This window comes from Lichenostomus cassidix, chromosome 13, assembly GCF_008360975.1.
Source record: "Lichenostomus cassidix isolate B80296 chromosome 13, HeHo_3.0, whole genome shotgun sequence".
Classification (NCBI taxonomy): Eukaryota; Metazoa; Chordata; class Aves; order Passeriformes; family Meliphagidae; genus Lichenostomus; species Lichenostomus cassidix.
This window is the reverse complement of record NC_139494.1, coordinates 2,580,415-2,599,320: the sequence shown is the minus strand read 5'-3', so window position 1 is coordinate 2,599,320 and position 18,906 is coordinate 2,580,415. Positions and strand designations below refer to the sequence as shown.

At 53.0% G+C, this 18,906-nt stretch overlaps 1 protein-coding gene and 2 pseudogenes across 1 annotated transcript in view; all 3 read left to right on the top strand.

Annotated features, from left to right (window-relative positions):
• Window positions 1-462: 462 nt before the first annotated feature.
• On the top strand, window positions 463-3,417 carry LOC146431060 (protocadherin gamma-A10 pseudogene; annotated as a pseudogene).
• Window positions 3,418-9,600: 6,183 nt separating this feature from the next.
• LOC146431052 (protocadherin gamma-C3-like) overlaps window positions 9,601-18,906 on the top strand; it is a 216,829-nt gene continuing 207,523 nt past the window's right edge. Inside the window, exon 1 of the mRNA XM_085073295.1 lies at window positions 9,601-12,069. Coding sequence (XP_084929421.1) covers window positions 9,616-12,069 — 2,454 coding nt within the window. The 5' untranslated portion in view covers window positions 9,601-9,615. The remainder of the gene's footprint in view (window positions 12,070-18,906) is intronic.
• On the top strand, window positions 13,833-16,824 carry LOC146431059 (protocadherin gamma-A10 pseudogene; annotated as a pseudogene).

The following is an 18,906-nucleotide window of genomic DNA, read 5'->3' as shown; positions in this document are numbered from 1 at the left end:
TTGGGTTAATGAGCCTGATATCTCCGCCACTCCTGTTTAAAGAGTTGTGTGTTTGATTATCGTGTTGTGTATCTCTGAGCCTCTTTTGTTTTACAATCTTCGTACCAGTCATTAAAGGACCTCTTTTGTTTTGCTATCGTCATACCAGTCATTCAAGCGGCACGGCTCCAACTCGTGTTTTTAGACTAATAGGATAGGACTACGAGTATTCTACACAAGAAAATCAGACAAAATATTTTACTTTACCGATATCGCCGCTAGCAATTTTGTTTTTTTGTGAGGTAGAAACACCCCAGAAACGAGAATCCTTTGCTTTCCTCCCGGTCTTGAGGAGGTCGGGCATAAAAGAAGAAACCACCTGGAGAAAAGCAGGAGGTGTGTGCAGCTAATGTCTCGTTCCCGCCCCGCTGCCCGTGGGCAAAACAGCGCTCGGCGGCGCTCGGTGCCTGCAGTGCCGGGAGGAGGCTGCGGGCGCCGCTGTTGACCGAGAGGAGAGAGAGGAAGATCGGAGGGCTGCAGCCCCGCCCGCTGCGGAACGGCTCGATCGCAGACTCCCTATTAGGCTTGGCGACTAAGAGGTCTGCGATAGTTCCCGTGCTGCGGAGAGGCGGCGGTGGCGGAGGAGGCGAACAGAGAAGGAGAGGGACCAGGATCGGCGGAGTGACCGGCGGGGAGAGGCAGACGGTGTTGCAGTGCCGGTGCTGCCGTGGCGAGATGTGTGCGGCAGGGAGGCGCTGGGGCTGGCGGCAGCGAGCTCTGCTCTGGGCAGTCCTGCTGGCGGCGTGGGAGGCGGCGTGGGGGCAGCTGCGCTATTCGGTGCCCGAGGAGATGCCCAAGGGCTCGTTCGTGGGTGACGTGGCCAAGGACTTGGGACTCCAGCTGCCGGAGATCAGTGATCGCAGCGTCCGCATTGTAGAAAGACGTAGGACTCAGTATTTCGCTCTCCACGGGAAGACGGGGCATTTAGTGACGGCGCAGAGAATCGACAGAGAACAGCTGTGCCGGGTGGTGGAGAAATGCGTGCTGCGCTGTGAGCTGATAGTGGAGGGACAGATGCAGGTTTATGCAATAGAAGTAGAAATCACAGACATTAACGACAACGCCCCAAGCTTTCGAGAGGCAGAAACAGAATTGAGAATGAGCGAGACGACAGCTCCGGGGTCGCGGTTTCCACTGACAGACGCTCACGATGCTGATTCGGGCCGAAATTCCCTGCAGAGCTACGAGTTGAGCGGCGACGAGCACTTCTCGCTGGCCGTGCAGTCAGGTCCCGGCGGTGATCAGCGTCCGGAGCTGGTGCTGGCCAAGGCGCTGGACCGGGAGGAGGCGGCGTTTCACGAGCTGGTGCTGAGGGCGAGTGACGGCGGCGATCCGGCGCTGACGGGCACGGCTCGGATTCGCGTGACGGTGGTGGATGCGAACGACAACGCGCCCGTGTTCAGCCAGTCGGAGTACACGGTGCGTGTGCCCGAGGACGTGCCTGTGGGCTCTGTGCTGGTCAGCGTCACGGCCACGGATGCCGATGAGGGAGCTAACGGGCGCGTGAAGTACTCTATGAAGAAAGCTACGGAGATGGCATCGGATATTTTCCATCTGGATTCTGAGACTGGAGCGATCAAGCTGTTGAAGCTCCTGGATTTCGAGGAAGGCAGTTCGTATGAATTGGAGGTGCAGGCACAAGATAGTGGAGGTTTTTTCGACACTGCCAAAGTCGCGATCACCGTGACAGATATCAATGACAATGCGCCCGAACTGACAGTGTCGTCAAAGCTGAACGAGATCTCGGAGGACGCCCAGCTGGGAACTGTGGTAGCCCTTCTGTATGTGCATGACCGGGACTCGGGGGCCAATGGCGAGGTGCGGTGCACTCTCGAAGGTGCAGTCCCGTTCCAGTTAGAGAAGTCCTTTGAGGATTACTACCGGGTGGTGACAGCGAGAGAGCTGGACCGAGAGCAGGTGTCGGAGTACAACGTGACGGTGCGGGCGGCCGACGGCGGGTCGCCGCCCCTGCAGAGCAGCGCCGTGCTGTCGCTGCGGGTGCTGGACGTGAACGACAACGCGCCGGTGTTCGCGCAGGAGAGCTACAGCGCGCGTGTGGCGGAGAACAACGCGGCGGGCGCGCTGGTGCTGACGGTGCTGGCGACGGACGCGGACTGGGGGCAGAACGCGCGCGTGCGCTACCGGCTGTGGGAGGGGCGGGTGCGGGGCGCGCCGCTGTCGTCGTACGTGTCGGTGCAGGCGGAGACGGGCGCGCTGTACGCGCTGCGCTCGTTCGACTACGAGGAGGTGCGCGAGCTGGAGCTGTGGGTGCGTGCGGAGGACGGCGGCGCGCCGGCGCTGAGCAGCAACGTGTCGGTGCGGCTGCTGATCGTGGACGAGAACGACAACGCGCCGCAGGTGCTGTACCCGCCGCCGCCTCCGCCGGCGCGGGCGGGGTCGGTGTCGGGCGCGGCGTGGTCGGGCGTGGAGCTGGCGCCGCGCTCGTCGGAGCCCGGCGCGCTGGTGGCCAAGGTGGTGGCGGTGGACGCGGACGCGGGTCAGAACGCGTGGCTGTCGTACGAGCTGGCCAAGGCGACGGAGCCGGGGCTGTTCCGCGTGGGGCTGCACAGCGGCGAGGTGCGCACGGCGCGCTTCCCGCTGGCCCGCGACGCGGCGCGCCAGAGCCTGGTGGTGCTGGTGAAGGACCACGGGCGGCCGGCGCTGTCGGCCACGGCCACGCTCACCGTGGTGCTGGCCGAGAGCGTGGCCGAGCTGCTGGCCGAGCTGGGCAGCGCGGCCGAGGCGGCGGCGCCGGGCGAGCCGGCCGGCAGCCTGACGCGCTGGCTCGTGCTGGCCGTGGCCGCCGTCTCGTGCCTCTTCCTGGCCTTCCTGCTGCTGCTGCTGGCGCTGCGCCTGCGCCGTTGGCGTCGCCAGCAGGTGCTGGCTGCCAGCAGCGGCGCCTTGCGCGGCGTGCCGGTCTCGCACTTCGTGGGCATCGACGGCGTGCGCGCCTTCCTGCAGTCCTACTCGCACGAGGTGTCGCTCACGGCCGACTCGCGCAAGAGCCAGCTGCGCTTCTCGGGCGCCAGCAGCTGCGACACCCTGCCGGTCCCTGCCCGGCCGCCTCCCGACGAGCCCGCGCCGCTGCTCGGGGAAGAAGCTGTGGGCACTCACATCGTTGACCCCGCCGACCCCACCGCTGCCCCGGTGAGTTCCTTTGAACTATACTGTTTCAGCGACGCTTCCCTATCCTACTCCCCTACCCTTTCACTCCGTAGTCTGTTTTCTAATTGGATTTGTTTCGATGCCTTTTTATACGTGGAGGGGAGAATGGGGCAAAAGCAGGGAGTGTGTTGCCCACTGGATGTTCATATACGGTGTTTCTTATGTCATCGCTGTGTTTCACGCTGTTCACTGCCCCAGTCTGTCCTGGTGTAGAGCCTCCCCTTCGCCTTTAAAATCTTGCTCTTCCTTCTTTGAAGTGCATGTGGCCAATCTCCTTGTATATTATGAGGGTAAATGAAATGTACACGTTTTGAAGGAGTTGTTGTCCATCTGCATCACCACACAATTTGAGTTTTTTCCTTGCTCTGACATTTAAGAATTGAGAGCCTTAGGACTGTCTTTCCATTTTTTTGCAGGTTGATGTGATGTATTTTACTAATAGGTTAATGATAAAATTTTAAGTATCACAATGGCAGCTTTAGGAGGAGGAAAAGGATTGTTAGTTTCCCACTCAATGCTTGTGCCATAACCTTGAAGAGTATGTTTTGATTAGTAGATTTCTGCAGGTGCTAACTTTCTGGCTTGTTTCTTGGGAGGATCCAGCTGTGGAGCTTTGTATCTGATAATACCTGATCAGATCTGTTGACCTCGTTGCCGAGTTGCCCTCCTGCTGAAGGTACCAGCTTTGAGCTGGTACTTTGATGACTGGGTTTTTATCAGATCTGTATATCTCTTGTGAACTTGAGAACATTTTACATTTCCTTGAGTTGTGTGAAGAGGAGACAAATTTCTTTAATGTGTTAGTGTTTTGAAGTTTGCTCTTACATAAGGAGATATGCACACAACTTTTTTCATAGATGGCTTTTTACAAATGCAGCTTTGATGTTGTGTAGTGTTTGGTTAGGGTGAAAAACAGACAACTTGTGAGTTCATCAGTTTGCTTTCCTACTGCATGTGTTTCCCAGTGACTGGCAGCTGAATTCTGCCTTGCTTGTTACAATGAGGTAAAGGTGGGCCTGTGTGTGTCTGATAATGGGTCTGAACATATCAGTAGAATTCATGCTCTTTTTTGTCACATAGTCATGGTGAGTAGTCAGTGCAAGATCAGCCAGAGAGTGGCCTAAAGCAGGAAAAGAGAGGGCTGTATGGTCCACCTGGCTGGATGTCTCCTCATGTTGTGGCAATTGCCAGGGCCTGTGCCACTCACACCAGATGCCCTTTTCCTGCATCTGTGAAGGGGAGGCCAGTCCTCTGATGAATTTGTCTGTCCAGGGAAGTGCAAACTTTCTTCAGAAATTCTGTGTGTAAGAACTGCCACATGAAGCATCATTTTTCCAGCTATGTATCCTTCTGTGTCTGGATGTAGAATTTCATCATGGTTGAACTATGCTTTTCTGAGCCTTGACCAACATTCAGGTGTTATTAATGGCTCTTGCTTAAATGAAGTAACTGTTGGTCTTATGTCATGTAATGTGTGAGTAAAAGCTGTGAATGCAAAGCAGGGAGGACAGTGGCTGGCTTCATACTAGGAAAAAAAAGGTGAATCAATGCCGTTTTAGCTGAGCAGTAGTTTGATACCATGCCCAGTACCAAGGCCTGTGCCATCTTTTCTGTGATCCTGGTTTCTCTGTTTTTAAAGGCAGTAGTCATTCTCTGATGATAGAGCATTTGTCCAATAATTCTGCATTTAGCGAGATGAATGGGTAGATGCTGCGAACAAGTGATTTACATTGCTCAGAGAATCACCAACAGATATTATCAAAAGTGGTTTTAATACGATTTTATAGAATGCTGAGAATGTAAGGGGTGAGACGGTACTTCTACTGGAAATTTATTTGTCATTTTAAGTATTTGAAAGAAATTTACTCATTTAATCCTCTCTTATGTCTGATAGAGCTCTGCCTGAGAATGCTGGTTCTTGGATGTAGACATAAACGTTGCACTAATTTTTGCAGACTCACATATCTTCTGAAATGCCCATGTGCTGACAAAGAATGATGTCGTCTTTGAGTTGATTCTGAAGACTGAGGCTTTAATTGACCCATGTGTAGCTTATGCCCACTAGAGCATTTTACATTCTGATACATACGTCTGTATTATGATCCTTGTTCTCCATGAGCAGAAGCTGTGTGGGAATCATGTCTTTCAGTGGTGTCTGTTTTCAAAGGTAGCTCCCCTATTCCGTTATATGTGAGCACATTGAAGCATTCTGTCTGCATGGAGACAGGACAGTTTTGCTTGGCTGTGGTCTGAAATACCTAAAAGGGTACTGTAAACATTCAGCTTCCCCTGTTTGCTACATGACTCCCAGTGATGTGCTCCTGTGCATTTTGCATTTCTTCTTCTCCAAAGAAATTACTTGGAGATCTGTGCCTCATGATACTAGATACTCCCTCCTGCTACATTTTGCACAACCTGAAATGTTAAGCTGTAATTTCTTCACTTCTGTGAGCTTGTCATTCCTCCCTTGTTTTTTCTCATGTTCTAAAACTGGGCCTGAGTTTGGCTGATACACTTTAAAAAAGAGATCTGTTCAAATTAACAGGCTAGGGGAGTCGTTTCTACTCATACCTTGAAGGTGTTCAGCTGCCAAGGCAAAGATATTAATATACTTCTGGTTCCTCAAAATACTACTGAATTCCACTTCAATTTCCATTGCTATTTCACTTGCAGTTGACATAGAATCAGCAGTTGGATTTGTCCATGGTGCAACTAAATACTGTGAATGCAGAGCAAGGAGGGTGACAAGTTGAATTCCTACTAGGCAGTTAGGTGGATTACTGTGGTTTTGCCTGAGGACTTGCTTGATTTCATGGTGCGCCACTTTTATCTGTGATACTGGTTTCCCTGTTTTGATAGCAATGGTAGGTCTCTGATCACAAAGCTCTTCATTTAGAAGGATGATACCTGGTTAGATGTCATTAATGAATGATTTAGATTGCCTAAAGAATCACTGTCAGAGGTATTATCAAAAGTGGCTTAATATGATGTTGTGGAAGTGTGTCTTTAACAAAGTTTGCTGTCAAGGTTCACTCCACTGCTACATGGATGGAACATTTAAAGGATTCTTATCAAATAGACCCCCTGAGTTTCTAAACTCCTGATGGAACTTAGACGCAACCAGGTCCAATCTTAGCCTCAGATATTACCTGTGGTTTATCTCTAATGGAATTAGCTACATGGATTTGTGTTAATTTATCAGTCACTTACTGAGGTTCTGCTGTGGCTGAGGGGCCTGGCCGCCTTGGGTAATGAAGGATCTCTTTATCTTAGGTCAGAAATGTCAAGCTTTGAGGTGTGTTACTGTTCAAGGGGAGAGTCATCTGGCATGCAGTCCAGCTGCACTTCAGGGAGGTCTCAAATTGAAACCATCCCAAGATCTCTTCTTGGTAAAAGATCTCCCTGCCTCAAGGAGCAAGCTTGAGAGGCATCCTGTGTAATGGGAGATCATCACCATGAAGTCACACTGCCTAGCAGGGAGATTTCAGAAAATAAATATGACAGCTCACATTGGCTTTATGGAATAAATTGGCTCAGAGTCAAACTGCATAAACCAGGAAAGGCCTGCCTGAGACTCCTTGTACCTGCCATTTCTTTTGTTTGATAAAGGAGTCTGGGAAAAGACCCTTGCACATCACTCTGCTCCTTGGAGGGTTTTCTAGAACAGTTCTTGGCCCAGCTTTGGCAAGTTTCTAATTCCTATGTGAAACCTCTTTATCCAGATTAAATCTCCCTGTAATGTTGCAATGGGGAGTTTCTTCACAGGTGTAATCATGTTTTCTTTCAGGCCTTTTTTCTCCTTGAAGATCATGCTTCTGTTTCCCTGTTTTTGCACCATGCTTTTGTATGAGAAGCATTTTTGGCAGCAAATGCTTACTTCAGTCACCTAAGAAAAATTTTATGTGTGAGAATGAAGAAACATAGCATGAAAGAGAACCTGTTAAACTTTCTCAGAAGGCTTACCTTATGAAAGAGGCCCTTGATAAAGCCTTTAAAGTTAGGGCTTCTTAGCGTATGGTCTAGAGTAAGACCTCAGGATACCACTTGCAGCTGGAGACTTTGATGACTTCCAGGTCCTCTGAGAAATGAATTCCTGTGGTTGAAGTGAAAACTGAGATGTCATCCTGGTGAGTCTCTCTGAAAACACGCTTAATGCATCCTTGCATTGCTCATATAATTGTTTTTTCTTTCCCCTCTCCATATGCATGGTTAATTAGTAGTGGCAAAGCTTCATTTACCAAGGCCTTGTTCTTTAGTGTCTGTTTAGTCACGTTTCAGCTGGTGAGGAAGGCAGGAGATGTGAATAGCAGGCCCTTGAGTTCTCATTCTCTTATGAGTGAACAGATGTAAATATGGCCTTAGAATAAGTCACACTTTTGTGGAACCGTGTGTGTGACAAAAGAGGGGAAGAGATTCCCCTAAGTGAGTAGTTCAATGACCACATCAGTCCTGGATGGCTGCTCTTCTTTTAGTTTGTCCATTTATCATTCCTCTGCTTTTGAATAACTACAGTTCTTCCTGGAATGGTGGTGATCAGACAACTGTACCTCCTTCATGTGTATGATCATGATGCATTATCTTATCAGGAGGTATTTTTGTCAATGATGAGGCAATAAACAAACCTGAAAGTTGAACAGGGTTTTCGAGATATTAGAATGTTGACCTATGGATAGAATAAATTATAATTCCTGTGGAAGCACTGGTGCATTTCTGAAACCAAAACCTACTACTGTATAGTCCAAAGTAAGACCTAATAGCCTCACGTGCTTGTTCAGACACTGGTGACTTCCAGCTCCTTTGAGAAACTTTTTTAAGGCAGTGATGTGACAAACCCCCTGTATATTCCAGTATTTCCCCCAGTATTTCCCTCAGAGGAGCCAATAACAGATTTTGGGTTTTCTTATTAATAATCAGAAGTGAGTGATTTGAGCTTCCACTTTGCAAAAAGGACCTAATGAAGAACACTGATACATAGCCCCAGCCATTGCTGACTTCAAGTGGGTAAGAGGCATAAACAAGATCAAAGAGGATTATTGCATTACAGCAGTCACCACTGGACCACCTCTGCCATGGTCCAGAGCATAGGTACAGATGATAGAGTACCAATGCCCAACAATAACCTGGAGATCTTTCTTATTTTGGGGGGCACTACAAGACTACATGCCCATGTGTTTTCCCACACTGTGCAGACCTGGATGTCTTGCAATAACAAATAATCAGCCCCATGTGGGGCAGGGGGAGGTTTTTTGTTGGGCTTCATTGTTTTATTAAGTACAAGGAAGCATTGTGGCTCTGAAAAAAGCAATATGTTAGGCTTAGTAAAGTCATCCAGTACAGTTAAAAGAGACATAATAACCCCCTGAAATCAGTGCAGTTTGCTTACCTTATGCCTCAAGGCTTCACTGAGTTTCTAGGTGCTCTGGGCACGAGTTTTTAAGGGAGAGTTGTGGCAAAGCAACTGAAAATCATAGACCTGAGGTGCCTTCTTTAATAAGTTGGGTGGAGTTTTGGATTTGTGTAGGAATCATCAGAACTCACTGTAAAACTTTCAGCTGGTCACGTTGACATTAGATGTGCTGACCAGATAAAAGGATTTTGCCTAGAAGCTCCCATAATCAAAGGAATGGAAATGTCATAACAATTCTTATGACTGGCCTTAGAATTTGGAATGTATACCAAGAGCACTGAGGATTGCTCCCCAATGAAGAGTAGTGACTGCCAGGATGTGCACAGTGCAGAGCCTGCAATGTCCTGTGTTTTCTTTTCCTTAGCCGGGTATGTGCAGTGACACAGTACTGAGTGCAGGTCCACTAAATTTGAACTTCACATTTTTCCCTACGTGTTAATTTTTGTTCGGAATCACAATCAGACCTGATCATTTCAGAGTAATATGAATTCCTTTGCATGGGCTTCAGAGACATCTGTGGGCAGGAAGATGACATACCAGGAAAAGTTGAAAAGATTTTAAGGTTTAGAATAAAGTGTTAGAGAGGGTTCGGAAAAGGGCTGCAACAGGATCTGGAAGGTTGGTATTCTGCCTGTCTCTTGTTCTTGAAACTGAGCGCGGGGTCTTTCCTACCATAGTGGGAAGCCTTAGACACATTGGAAATGAACTTTCACAAGGCGGCTGCAGTGGCGTCGCGGCGCCTCCGGGTGCCGCTGTTGGCCGCCGCCGAGCGGCGCTGGAGCCGCCGCCGCCCAAAGCCGCCGCAGCCGCGTCCTGCCCCCGCAGGCTGCTCGCTCGCCCGGCGCCGGCCACAGCGGCAGCGGCACCGACAGCAGCAGCAGCGGAGAAAGGCGAAACCGACCTCCCTGCCTTTTACCTGCCCCTGCGCCGGCTGGCGAGAGCGGCTGGAAGGGAAGCAGGGCAGCGGCAGGAGGCAGGAGCTTGGCGAGCTCTGTGCAAAGAGAATGGCGGTGAGGCGGCGGCAGAGGCGCGGGCCGGGCGGCGGGCGAGCGCTGCTGTGCGCGGTGCTGCTGTGCGTGTGCTGCGGGGCGGCGGCGGAGCGGGTCCGCTACTCCATCGCCGAGGAGCTGGGCAGAGGCTCGCTCGTGGGGCCGCTGGCGCGGGACCTGGGGCTCAGCGCCGACGAGCTGCCGGCGCGCAAGCTGCGGCTGAGCGAGGAGAAGCAATACTTCACTGTGAATGAGGAAAACGGGAATCTGTACGTGAATGAGAGGCTGGACCGGGAGGAGATGTGCGGCGAGTCTACAACCTGCTCCGTCAGCTTCGAGGCGCTGGTGCACAACCCGCTGAATGTTTTCCATGTGGAGGTGTCCATCGAGGACGTGAATGACAACTCCCCGGCCTTCAGGAAGGCTGCTGTGGACCTCGAGATCGGTGAATGGACTCTTCCAGGTGCTCGTTTTCCTCTGGACACAGCTCAAGACGCAGACGTGGGCAGCAACTCACTGCTGACTTACCAGCTCACCACCAACCCATCCTTCTCTCTGGTCCTAAAGGATACACCCGACGGAAGCAAGCAGCCGGAGTTGGTGCTGGAGAGATCATTGGACCGGGAGAAGCAGAGCTCTTTTGAGCTGGTGCTGACAGCAGTAGATGGCGGGGATCCCGCGAGGTCCGGGACTGTTCAGGTTCGGATCAATGTGACAGACGCAAATGACAACCCACCCGTGTTCAGCAAAAGCATCTACGAGGCACGAGTGGCAGAAAATCTGCCGGCGGGGTCGCTGGTTCTGCGGGTGTGGGCCACGGATGCGGACGCGGGCACTAACGGGCGGGTCTCCTATTCCTTCGGCAACGCTCCGGAAGGAGTTCTCGCGTTGTTCGAAGTTGACAGCGAAAGCGGTGAGATCAGGACAGCCGGTGAGCTAGATTTTGAGGAAAAGAGTAAATACATCTTCGGTCTGGAGGCGAGAGACGGCGGTGGGCTAAACGCTCATTGCAAGGTGCAGATAGACATCACGGACGAAAATGACAACGCACCCGAGGTCACGATTCTGTCGCTGTCTAACCCAGTGCCCGAGGACGCGCCGACGGGCACCGTGGTGGCCGTGCTGAAAGTACGGGACAGAGACTCCGGCGAGAACGGTCAGGTGTCGTGCGAGCTGTCGGGAGAGTCGCCGCTGTCGATCGTGGCGTCGTCGGGCGGCTCGTACAAGGTGGTGACGGCGAGCGCGCTGGACCGCGAGCAGGCGTCCGAGCAGCGCGTGACGGTGGTGGCGCGGGACCGGGGCAGGCCGGCGCTGTCGAGCCGCACGGAGCTGGTGCTGGAGGTGTCGGACGTGAACGACAACGCGCCGGTGTTCGAGGAGGAGGCGTACAGCACCTACGTGTGGGAGAACAACGCGGCGGGCGCGCTGGTGCTGCGCGTGCAGGCGCGGGACGCGGACGCGGGCGCCAACGGGCGCGTGAGCTACTGGCTGGCGGGCGGCAGCGCGGGCGCGGCGGGCGCGGCGCCGCTCGTGTCGGTGGAGGCGCGGAGCGGCGCGCTGTACGCGCAGCGCTCGTTCGACTACGAGCAGTGCCGCGAGTTCTTGGTGGCCGTGCGGGCGCAGGACGGCGGCGCGCCGGCGCGCAGCTCCACGGCCACGGTGCGCGTCTTCGTGCTCGACCGCAACGACAACGCGCCGCGGGTGCTCTGGCCGGCGGCGCCGGGCCCGGGAGAGGCCCCGGGAGCGGCCCCGACGCCTTTCGAGGTGGTTCCGCGTTCTGCCGAGGCCGGGTACCTGGTGGCGAAGGTGGTGGCGGTGGACGCGGACGCGGGGCGCAACGCGTGGCTGTCGTACGAGCTGGTGCAGGCGTCGGAGCCGGCGCTGTTCCGCGTGGGGCTGCACAGCGGCGAGGTGCGCACGGCGCGCGCCGTGTCCGAGAGGGACGCGGCCAAGCAGCGCGTGGTGGCCGTGGTGAAGGACCACGGGCAGCCGGCGCTGTCGGCCACGGCCACGCTGCACGTGGTGCTGGCCGAGAGCTTGCAGGAGGCGCTGCCGGAGCTGAGCGAGCGGGCGGCGGGCGCCGAGGCGCCGGCGGCCGAGCTGCAGTTCTACCTGGTGCTGGCGCTGGCGCTGCTCTCGGCGCTCTTCCTGCTCAGCGTGGCGCTGGCCGTGCTGGCGCGGCTGCGCCGGGCCGGGCCGCCCGCCGTGCTGCGCTGCCTGGGCGCGCAGCGCTTCTCGGTGGCCGGCGCCGCCTTCCCGGCCGACTTCTGCGAGGGCACCTTGCCCTACTCCTACAACCTGTGCGTGGCGGCGCCGGCGCGCGCCGTGCCCGAGGCCGCTTGGCCGCCGCCGCCGCCGGTGCCCATCCTGTCTGCGGAGGAGCTCCTGGGCGGGGATTGCTGCGAGAAGCCGAACCCGGAGAGCAGCGCCGTTGTGGGAGAGATGCCCGCCGACTCCGACGCACCGCAGGTCTGTAAAACCATGCCCTCGTTCTGTTGTTGAGGCTTTCCTAACTTCGTCTTTTTCCCCCTTGTTTCCTCTGTGTGGAGTGAGAAGTCCTCATCTGTGTCTCCATGTTGCCGCGGAAATTTTTGATTTTTGCTTGTTTAGAGCTTCACTTTCAGCTGAGGTGCTTTGACTAGAAACTATTTTTTAATTTAAAACAGTGTTCCGCTCTGTTTCCCGGGGCCATATTGTTGTGGGATGCATATTCCTGTCTCCATGAATGACTGATTTGTCTTCAACACTTGTGCTCTATAAATTACAATGCTTTTGCAGCACTGAAGTTGGATGCTTGCTCTGTAGGAGAACAGATGATTCTGCGTGGTGCAGTCGGGAAAAAAGAAATAGTGACGAGTGATGTTGTAGCTTTTTCCTTCGTGATTGATTTGTGTAATCAAGTGTGTAATTGAAACTGGTTTACAGCTTTACACATATCCGTTCGTCAATATTTATTTCTTCCGCGTTGGACTCACGAAGGAAACGTGTGTGGAGAGTTATGTTCTTCACCCTTAGTGAAAGAAAAGAGTGTCGCCCGTTTTGGGGGGCAATGCAGCAGTGGGCTGGCTTCCTTTTTGCATCCTGACTGGCAGTTCCCTGTTTTAATCTTCATTAGCTTTATTTCATACAGAGGTGAAGGTGCAGAATGATTTGTTTCAGAGATTTTTCTTTTTCCTTTCCTCTTTAAGCGTTTGAGGTTTAGAGAGATCTCGGGTTTATGAGGAACAGTAGGTTTTTTAAATTCTGACTCTTTACAAGGATAGATATCTGAGATAAGAATATATCAGTGTATTAGGTATCGAGAAGATTGCCCAAACGACAGTTCAGGCACCTGAATTTATATGTTTGCTTATTCAGCACCGGTCAGCAGAATTTTGAGTGGGCAGCTGTACTTTTCTTCCACTGTTCTACAATTCTTTTCTTGAAAACGTTTTACCAAGGTGATTAAGAAAATATTTCTGTGATACCGTGTTACTTTCTTAACACGTTTCCGTCCTCTACACGTTGATTTCTGATAAAATCTATTTCTTGTGGCTATATAATGACTTGATTAAGTGTAAATGTGTGAAAAGTAAGGAAACACTAAATTTAACTGAGGATAGCGAGATTCAAACATTTGTATTCCCTAAAGTTTTCCTTTGAGAGAATTAGCTGCATCTTTATCATTACCTATAATAATCTTGTAACAATTAGCTCCCTGACTACAAGAAGTATGCAATTGTTCTCGTCCCGTTGCTGTTAATGAGCATGATAGTTCGGGATATCCGTGTGTGTGTGTGCGTGTATATCTAATATTTTCAATCTGAGACCCTCCCGGTTGTTGAAGATTCTTTTGAACAAAAAGGGAAAGACTAACTGTAATCTAGAGGTTGAAATGAGAAAAACATGCTTTAGTTTACATATATTGCCATTAGTTAATGGTTACTATCTCTTGTGGTAGAAGCACCGTGCCCACACCGTGCATCTACCTTCCTTCCGGATCGTGATGCCCTAAAGGATCAAAGCAGAGATAGGCTGGAGAAAGCCAAGGCTGGAGGTCACCTCTGCACGGGGCCCGATGTCTCCGTGGGGTGGTGCTGTACCCGCGAGCTGCCCGTGGGCAAAGCAGGGCGACAGCGCTCGGCAGCGCTCGGTGTCTGCAGTGCCGGGAGGAGGCTGCGGGCGCCGCTGTTGACCGAGAGGAGCGAGAGGAAGATCGGAGCGCTGCAGCCCCGCCCGCTACTGCCCGGCTCTCTCGCTAGATCGCGGGATTCTTGGTTCAGCGGGCGGATGGTCCTGCCAGCGTCCCAGTGGTACGGAACATTTCTGTAGCAAAGCGGAGGGACTGCGGGCAGCGGGGCGATCAGGAGCGGAGAGCCGGAGAAGGATCGTGAGGCAGATCGCCGGTCGGCTTTGGGAAGCTGCCGGCGGTGTTGCGGTGCCGCGGCGGAGATGTGCACCGTGCGGAGGCGCTGGGGCCGGTGGCAGCGAGCTCTGCTCTGGGCCATCCTGTTGGTGGCGTGGGAGGCGGCGTGGGGGCAGCTGCGCTACTCGGTGCCCGAGGAGATGCCCAAGGGCTCGTTCGTGGGTGACCTAGCCAAGGACCTGGGACTGCAGCTGCCGGAGCTCCGAGACCACGGCCTCCGCGTTATTTCTGAAGGTAGGACTCAGTATTTCGCTCTGCACGGGAAGTTGGGACATTTAGTGACGGCGGAGAGGATCGACAGAGAACAGCTGTGCCGGCTGGTGGAGCAATGCGTCCTGCGCTGTGAGCTGATAGTGGAAGGGGAAATGAAAGTTTATGAAATCGAAGTGGAGATTACAGATATTAACGACAACACACCCAGCTTTCAAGAGGCAGATACGGATCTGAGACTGAGCGAGATGACAGCCCCAGGGTCGCGGTTTCCACTGCCAGAGGCTCATGACCCAGACTGGGGCCGGAATTCCCTGCAGAGCTACGAGTTGAGCGGCGACGAGCACTTCTCGCTGGCCGTGCAGTCAGGCCCCGGAGACGATCAGAATCCCGAGCTGGTGCTGGCCAAGGCGCTGGACCGGGAGGAGTCGACGTTTCACGAGCTGGTGCTGAGGGCGAGTGACGGCGGCGATCCGGCGCTGACGGGCACGGCTCGGATTCGCGTGACGGTGGTGGATGCGAACGACAACGCGCCCGTGTTCAGCCAGTCGGAGTACACGGTGCGTGTGCCCGAGGATGTGCCCGTGGGCTCTGTGCTCGTCACTGTCACGGCCACGGACACGGACGAGGGGTTGAATGGGCAAGTGAAATACACGTTTAAAAAAAAGAAGAGTTCATCGCAGATATTCCACCTGAACTCTGAGACTGGAGAAATCACCCTGGTGCGAAGCCTGGACTTCGAGGAAGGCGATTCCTACGAGCTGGACCTGCAGGCATATGACGGTGGGGCTCTTTATGATACGGCAAAAGTCGTAATTACCGTGACAGACGTCAACGACAATGTGCCCGAGATTTCGGTGCGATCGGCACTGAGTGAGATCTCTGAAGACTCCCCGTCGGGGACGGTAGTGGCCCTGATACACGCCCAGGATAGCGACTCGGGTGCCAATGGTGAGGTGCGCTGTTCGCTCGATGGGGACGTCCCGTTCCGGCTGCAGAGCTCACACGGCAGCTACTACAGTGTGGTAACAGCGAGAGAGCTGGACCGTGAGGAGGTGTCGGAGTACAACTTGACCGTGCGGGCGGCCGACGGCGGGTCGCCGCCGCTGCAGAGCAGCGCCGTGCTGTCGCTGCGGGTGCTGGACGTGAACGACAACGCGCCGGTGTTCGCGCAGGAGAGCTACAGCGCGCGTGTGGCGGAGAACAACGCGGCGGGCGCGCTGGTGCTGACGGTGCTTGCGACGGACGCGGACTGGGGGCAGAACGCGCGCGTGCGCTACCGGCTGTGGGAGGGGCGGGTGCGGGGCGCGCCGCTGTCGTCGTACGTGTCGGTGCAGGCGGAGACGGGCGCGCTGTACGCGCTGCGCTCGTTCGACTACGAGGAGGTGCGCGAGCTGGGGCTGTGGGTGCGTGCGGAGGACGGCGGCGCGCCGGCGCTGAGCAGCAACGTGTCGGTGCGGCTGCTGATCGTGGACGAGAACGACAACGCGCCGCAGGTGCTGTACCCGCCGCCGCCTCCGCCGGCGCGGGCGGGGTCGGTGTCGGGCGCGGCGTGGTCGGGCGTGGAGCTGGCGCCGCGCTCGTCGGAGCCCGGCGCGCTGGTGGCCAAGGTGGTGGCGGTGGACGCGGACGCGGGTCAGAACGCGTGGCTGTCGTACGAGCTGGCCAAGGCGACGGAGCCGGGGCTGTTCCGCGTGGGGCTGCACAGCGGCGAGGTGCGCACGGCGCGCTTCCCGCTGGCCCGCGACGCGGCGCGCCAGAGCCTGGTGGTGGTGGTGAAGGACCACGGGCTGCCGGCGCTGTCGGCCACGGCCACGCTCACCGTGGTGCTGGCCGAGAGCGTGGCCGAGCTGCTGGCCGAGCTGGGCAGCGCGGCCGAGGCGGCGGCGCCGGGCGAGCCGGCCGGCAGCCTGACGCGCTGGCTCGTGCTGGCCGTGGCCGCCGTCTCGTGCCTCTTCCTGGCCTTCCTGCTGCTGCTGCTGGCGCTGCGCCTGCGCCGCTGGCGTCGCCAGCAGGTGCTGGCTGCCAGCAGCGGCGCCTTGCGCGGCGTGCCGGTCTCGCACTTCGTGGGCATCGACGGCGTGCGCGCCTTCCTGCAGTCCTACTCGCACGAGGTGTCGCTCACGGCCGACTCGCGCAAGAGCCAGCTGCGCTTCTCGGGCGCCAGCAGCTGCGACACCCTGCCGGTCCCTGCCCGGCCGCCTCCCGACGAGCCCGCGCCGCTGCTCGGGGACGAGGACCCTGCAGGCGCTCCACCTGCGGATCCCGCTGCTGTCTCGGTGAGTTTCTCCGGCCAGACTTCCTGCGCGGCAGATTCCCATGCTACTTCCCTGTGGACTGTGTCGTGCCTAGGGAATTTTGCTGGCATGGGCAGGAGTTTCCCGTAGAAACAGAGTTCACGCCACTGGTGGAGGAACCTGGGAAGTAATGTTGCTTGTGCCTGGACGTGCGTTAGGCTGTAGGTTAATTAATGAATTCATTAATCGTGTCATCATTATCTTTTAAGCTGTCCACTTATCCAGTGTCTCCATGAAAACTGCTCCTGTTTTAGCTTTAGAAACTTGATAGTACTTCCAAGTGGGGATGGCAAAATTGTTTGCATATTACAGATGTCATAATAACCCTTTGTGGTTGAGAGGGCTTATTGATGTGAATCCTTGGAGCTTTGTCCTGAGGGTCTCTTCCAGTATGCAAGAGAATGTTTTGCTGCTTTTCATATTCCGTGCTCACAACTTTATCCACATTTATATCCCATACAGATCTTGCTGTGAAAGGTAGTTCTTGGACATAGTTGTAGAGATTGTATTTATGGTTGCAGAGTGAGTTGTCTTCCAAAATACCCATGTTCTAAGGAAGAATGTTGGTGTCTTGGAGTTGATTCTGATGAATGAGTATTTATTTTGAGCTACATGTTTCATATACCAGTTAGAACATTTCATGTTACTTGAAATGAGTGTGATGAGCAGAGAAGGTCCCATGCGTGGATCTGTTTTGTTCTCCATAGGAAGATATTGTTTAGGAAATATGTCTTTTGATAATATCTATCCGCAAAGTAGTTTGCCTTGGTGTTTGAGCCTGCTGAAGTGTTGTGTCTGCACATAGGCAGAGCAGGTGGAAGAGTTTGCTGTTGTGTGGTTTGAAATGGCGTAAATGTTAATTTTTCCCTAGTTGGTATTTGAATCCCTTTGTTGTGCTTCTGTGCATTTTCCTTTTTTTTTGTTCTCCAAAGAGTTTACTTGGGGATCTGAGACTCTAGATACTAGATACTCATCTTGTGTACCTACTACATTTTTCATAGCCTGAAATGTGAAGCTATGACCCCTTCACTTTTGCGGGTTTCCCGTTGCTTCCTTGGTTATTATGTTGTAAAACTGGTTACTTGTTTCGCTGATAGTCCTTAAAAATAGGCATCTGTTCAAATTATAAGGCTGGCAGAGCAGTTTCTGTCAATACCTTGATGCTGTGCAGTTGCTGAGACAAGGTCATTGATACATAGGTGTGTCAATGTGGTTTTGGCTGAATGGTTTGATGTCATGCTTGGTTCCGATGCCTCTGCCATTTTTTTCTATGATCCTGGTTTCCCCATGCTGAAAGGCAGTAATAGTCCTCTTATAATGGAGCATTCATACAATAAATCTGCATTTAGAAGGATGATGCCTTTGTAGGTGTTGCAAAGGAGGGATTTACATGGATTAAAGAATCACCATCAGAGCAGTTATATGAAGTCTTTTCCATATAATTTCATAGAAGTGCATCTTAACAAAGTTTGGTGGGAAGGTTCACTCTATTACTGTATGAATGAAACATACAGGGTATTTCTTAAGGAGTAACAAGCCTTGAGAGGTGTCCCTGTTTAAGAGGACAATCACCTGACATTGCAGTCCAGATGCACTTCAGGGAGAGATCAAATTTAATTCATTCAAAGATCTGTTGTTGGCAAAAGTTATCCATGCCTTGAGGAGCAAGCTTATATCTCTCTGGGATGTTGTGATGGAGAGCTTCTTCCCAGTTGTAATTACTTATTTTTTTCAGGCCTTCCTCTCCTTGTATGTTGTGGTTCCTTTTTTTCCTTTTCTGGACTGTACTCATCAGAAGCTGTGAGTGTTTTTTGCTGCAAATAACTCAGTGGACTAAGACAACATTTCATATGCTATGAAATGGTGACAGAAGGCAAAAGAAAATCTATTACACATTCTCGGAAGATTTAGTTTGAGACTGAGACCTTTAATAAGGCCTTCAAATTTAGGGCTACTTATTTGAGGAAGATGAGCAGACCATATAGTAGAAAAATCGATGACAGATGATGACTGCTTAAAAAAAAAATGCAACTACTTACAGTGTAGAGCAGAGCAAGACTTCAGCATCACACTTTCAGCTAGAGACCTCAATGAGTTCCAGGTGCTCTTGGGGACGAATTTCCATGCTGACAGTGAAGACTAGAATGTCCTCCTTGACAGTTTCTCTGAAAACATTTACTTACATTGATCATCTGTTTTTCTTTTAGATTTTGGGGGATGGTTTTGTGTTGGTTTTTGTTTGGGGTTTTTTTTTCCCCTCCACTCTTTTTATCTTCTGTGTATGTAGGTTTGATTTAAGTAGCGACGTATCTTCATTAAAGAATGTATTTTCTGGTCACATTAATGTTGGTTTGGAAAGCAGGAGAGGGGAGCACATTTCTGCTTCAATATTGT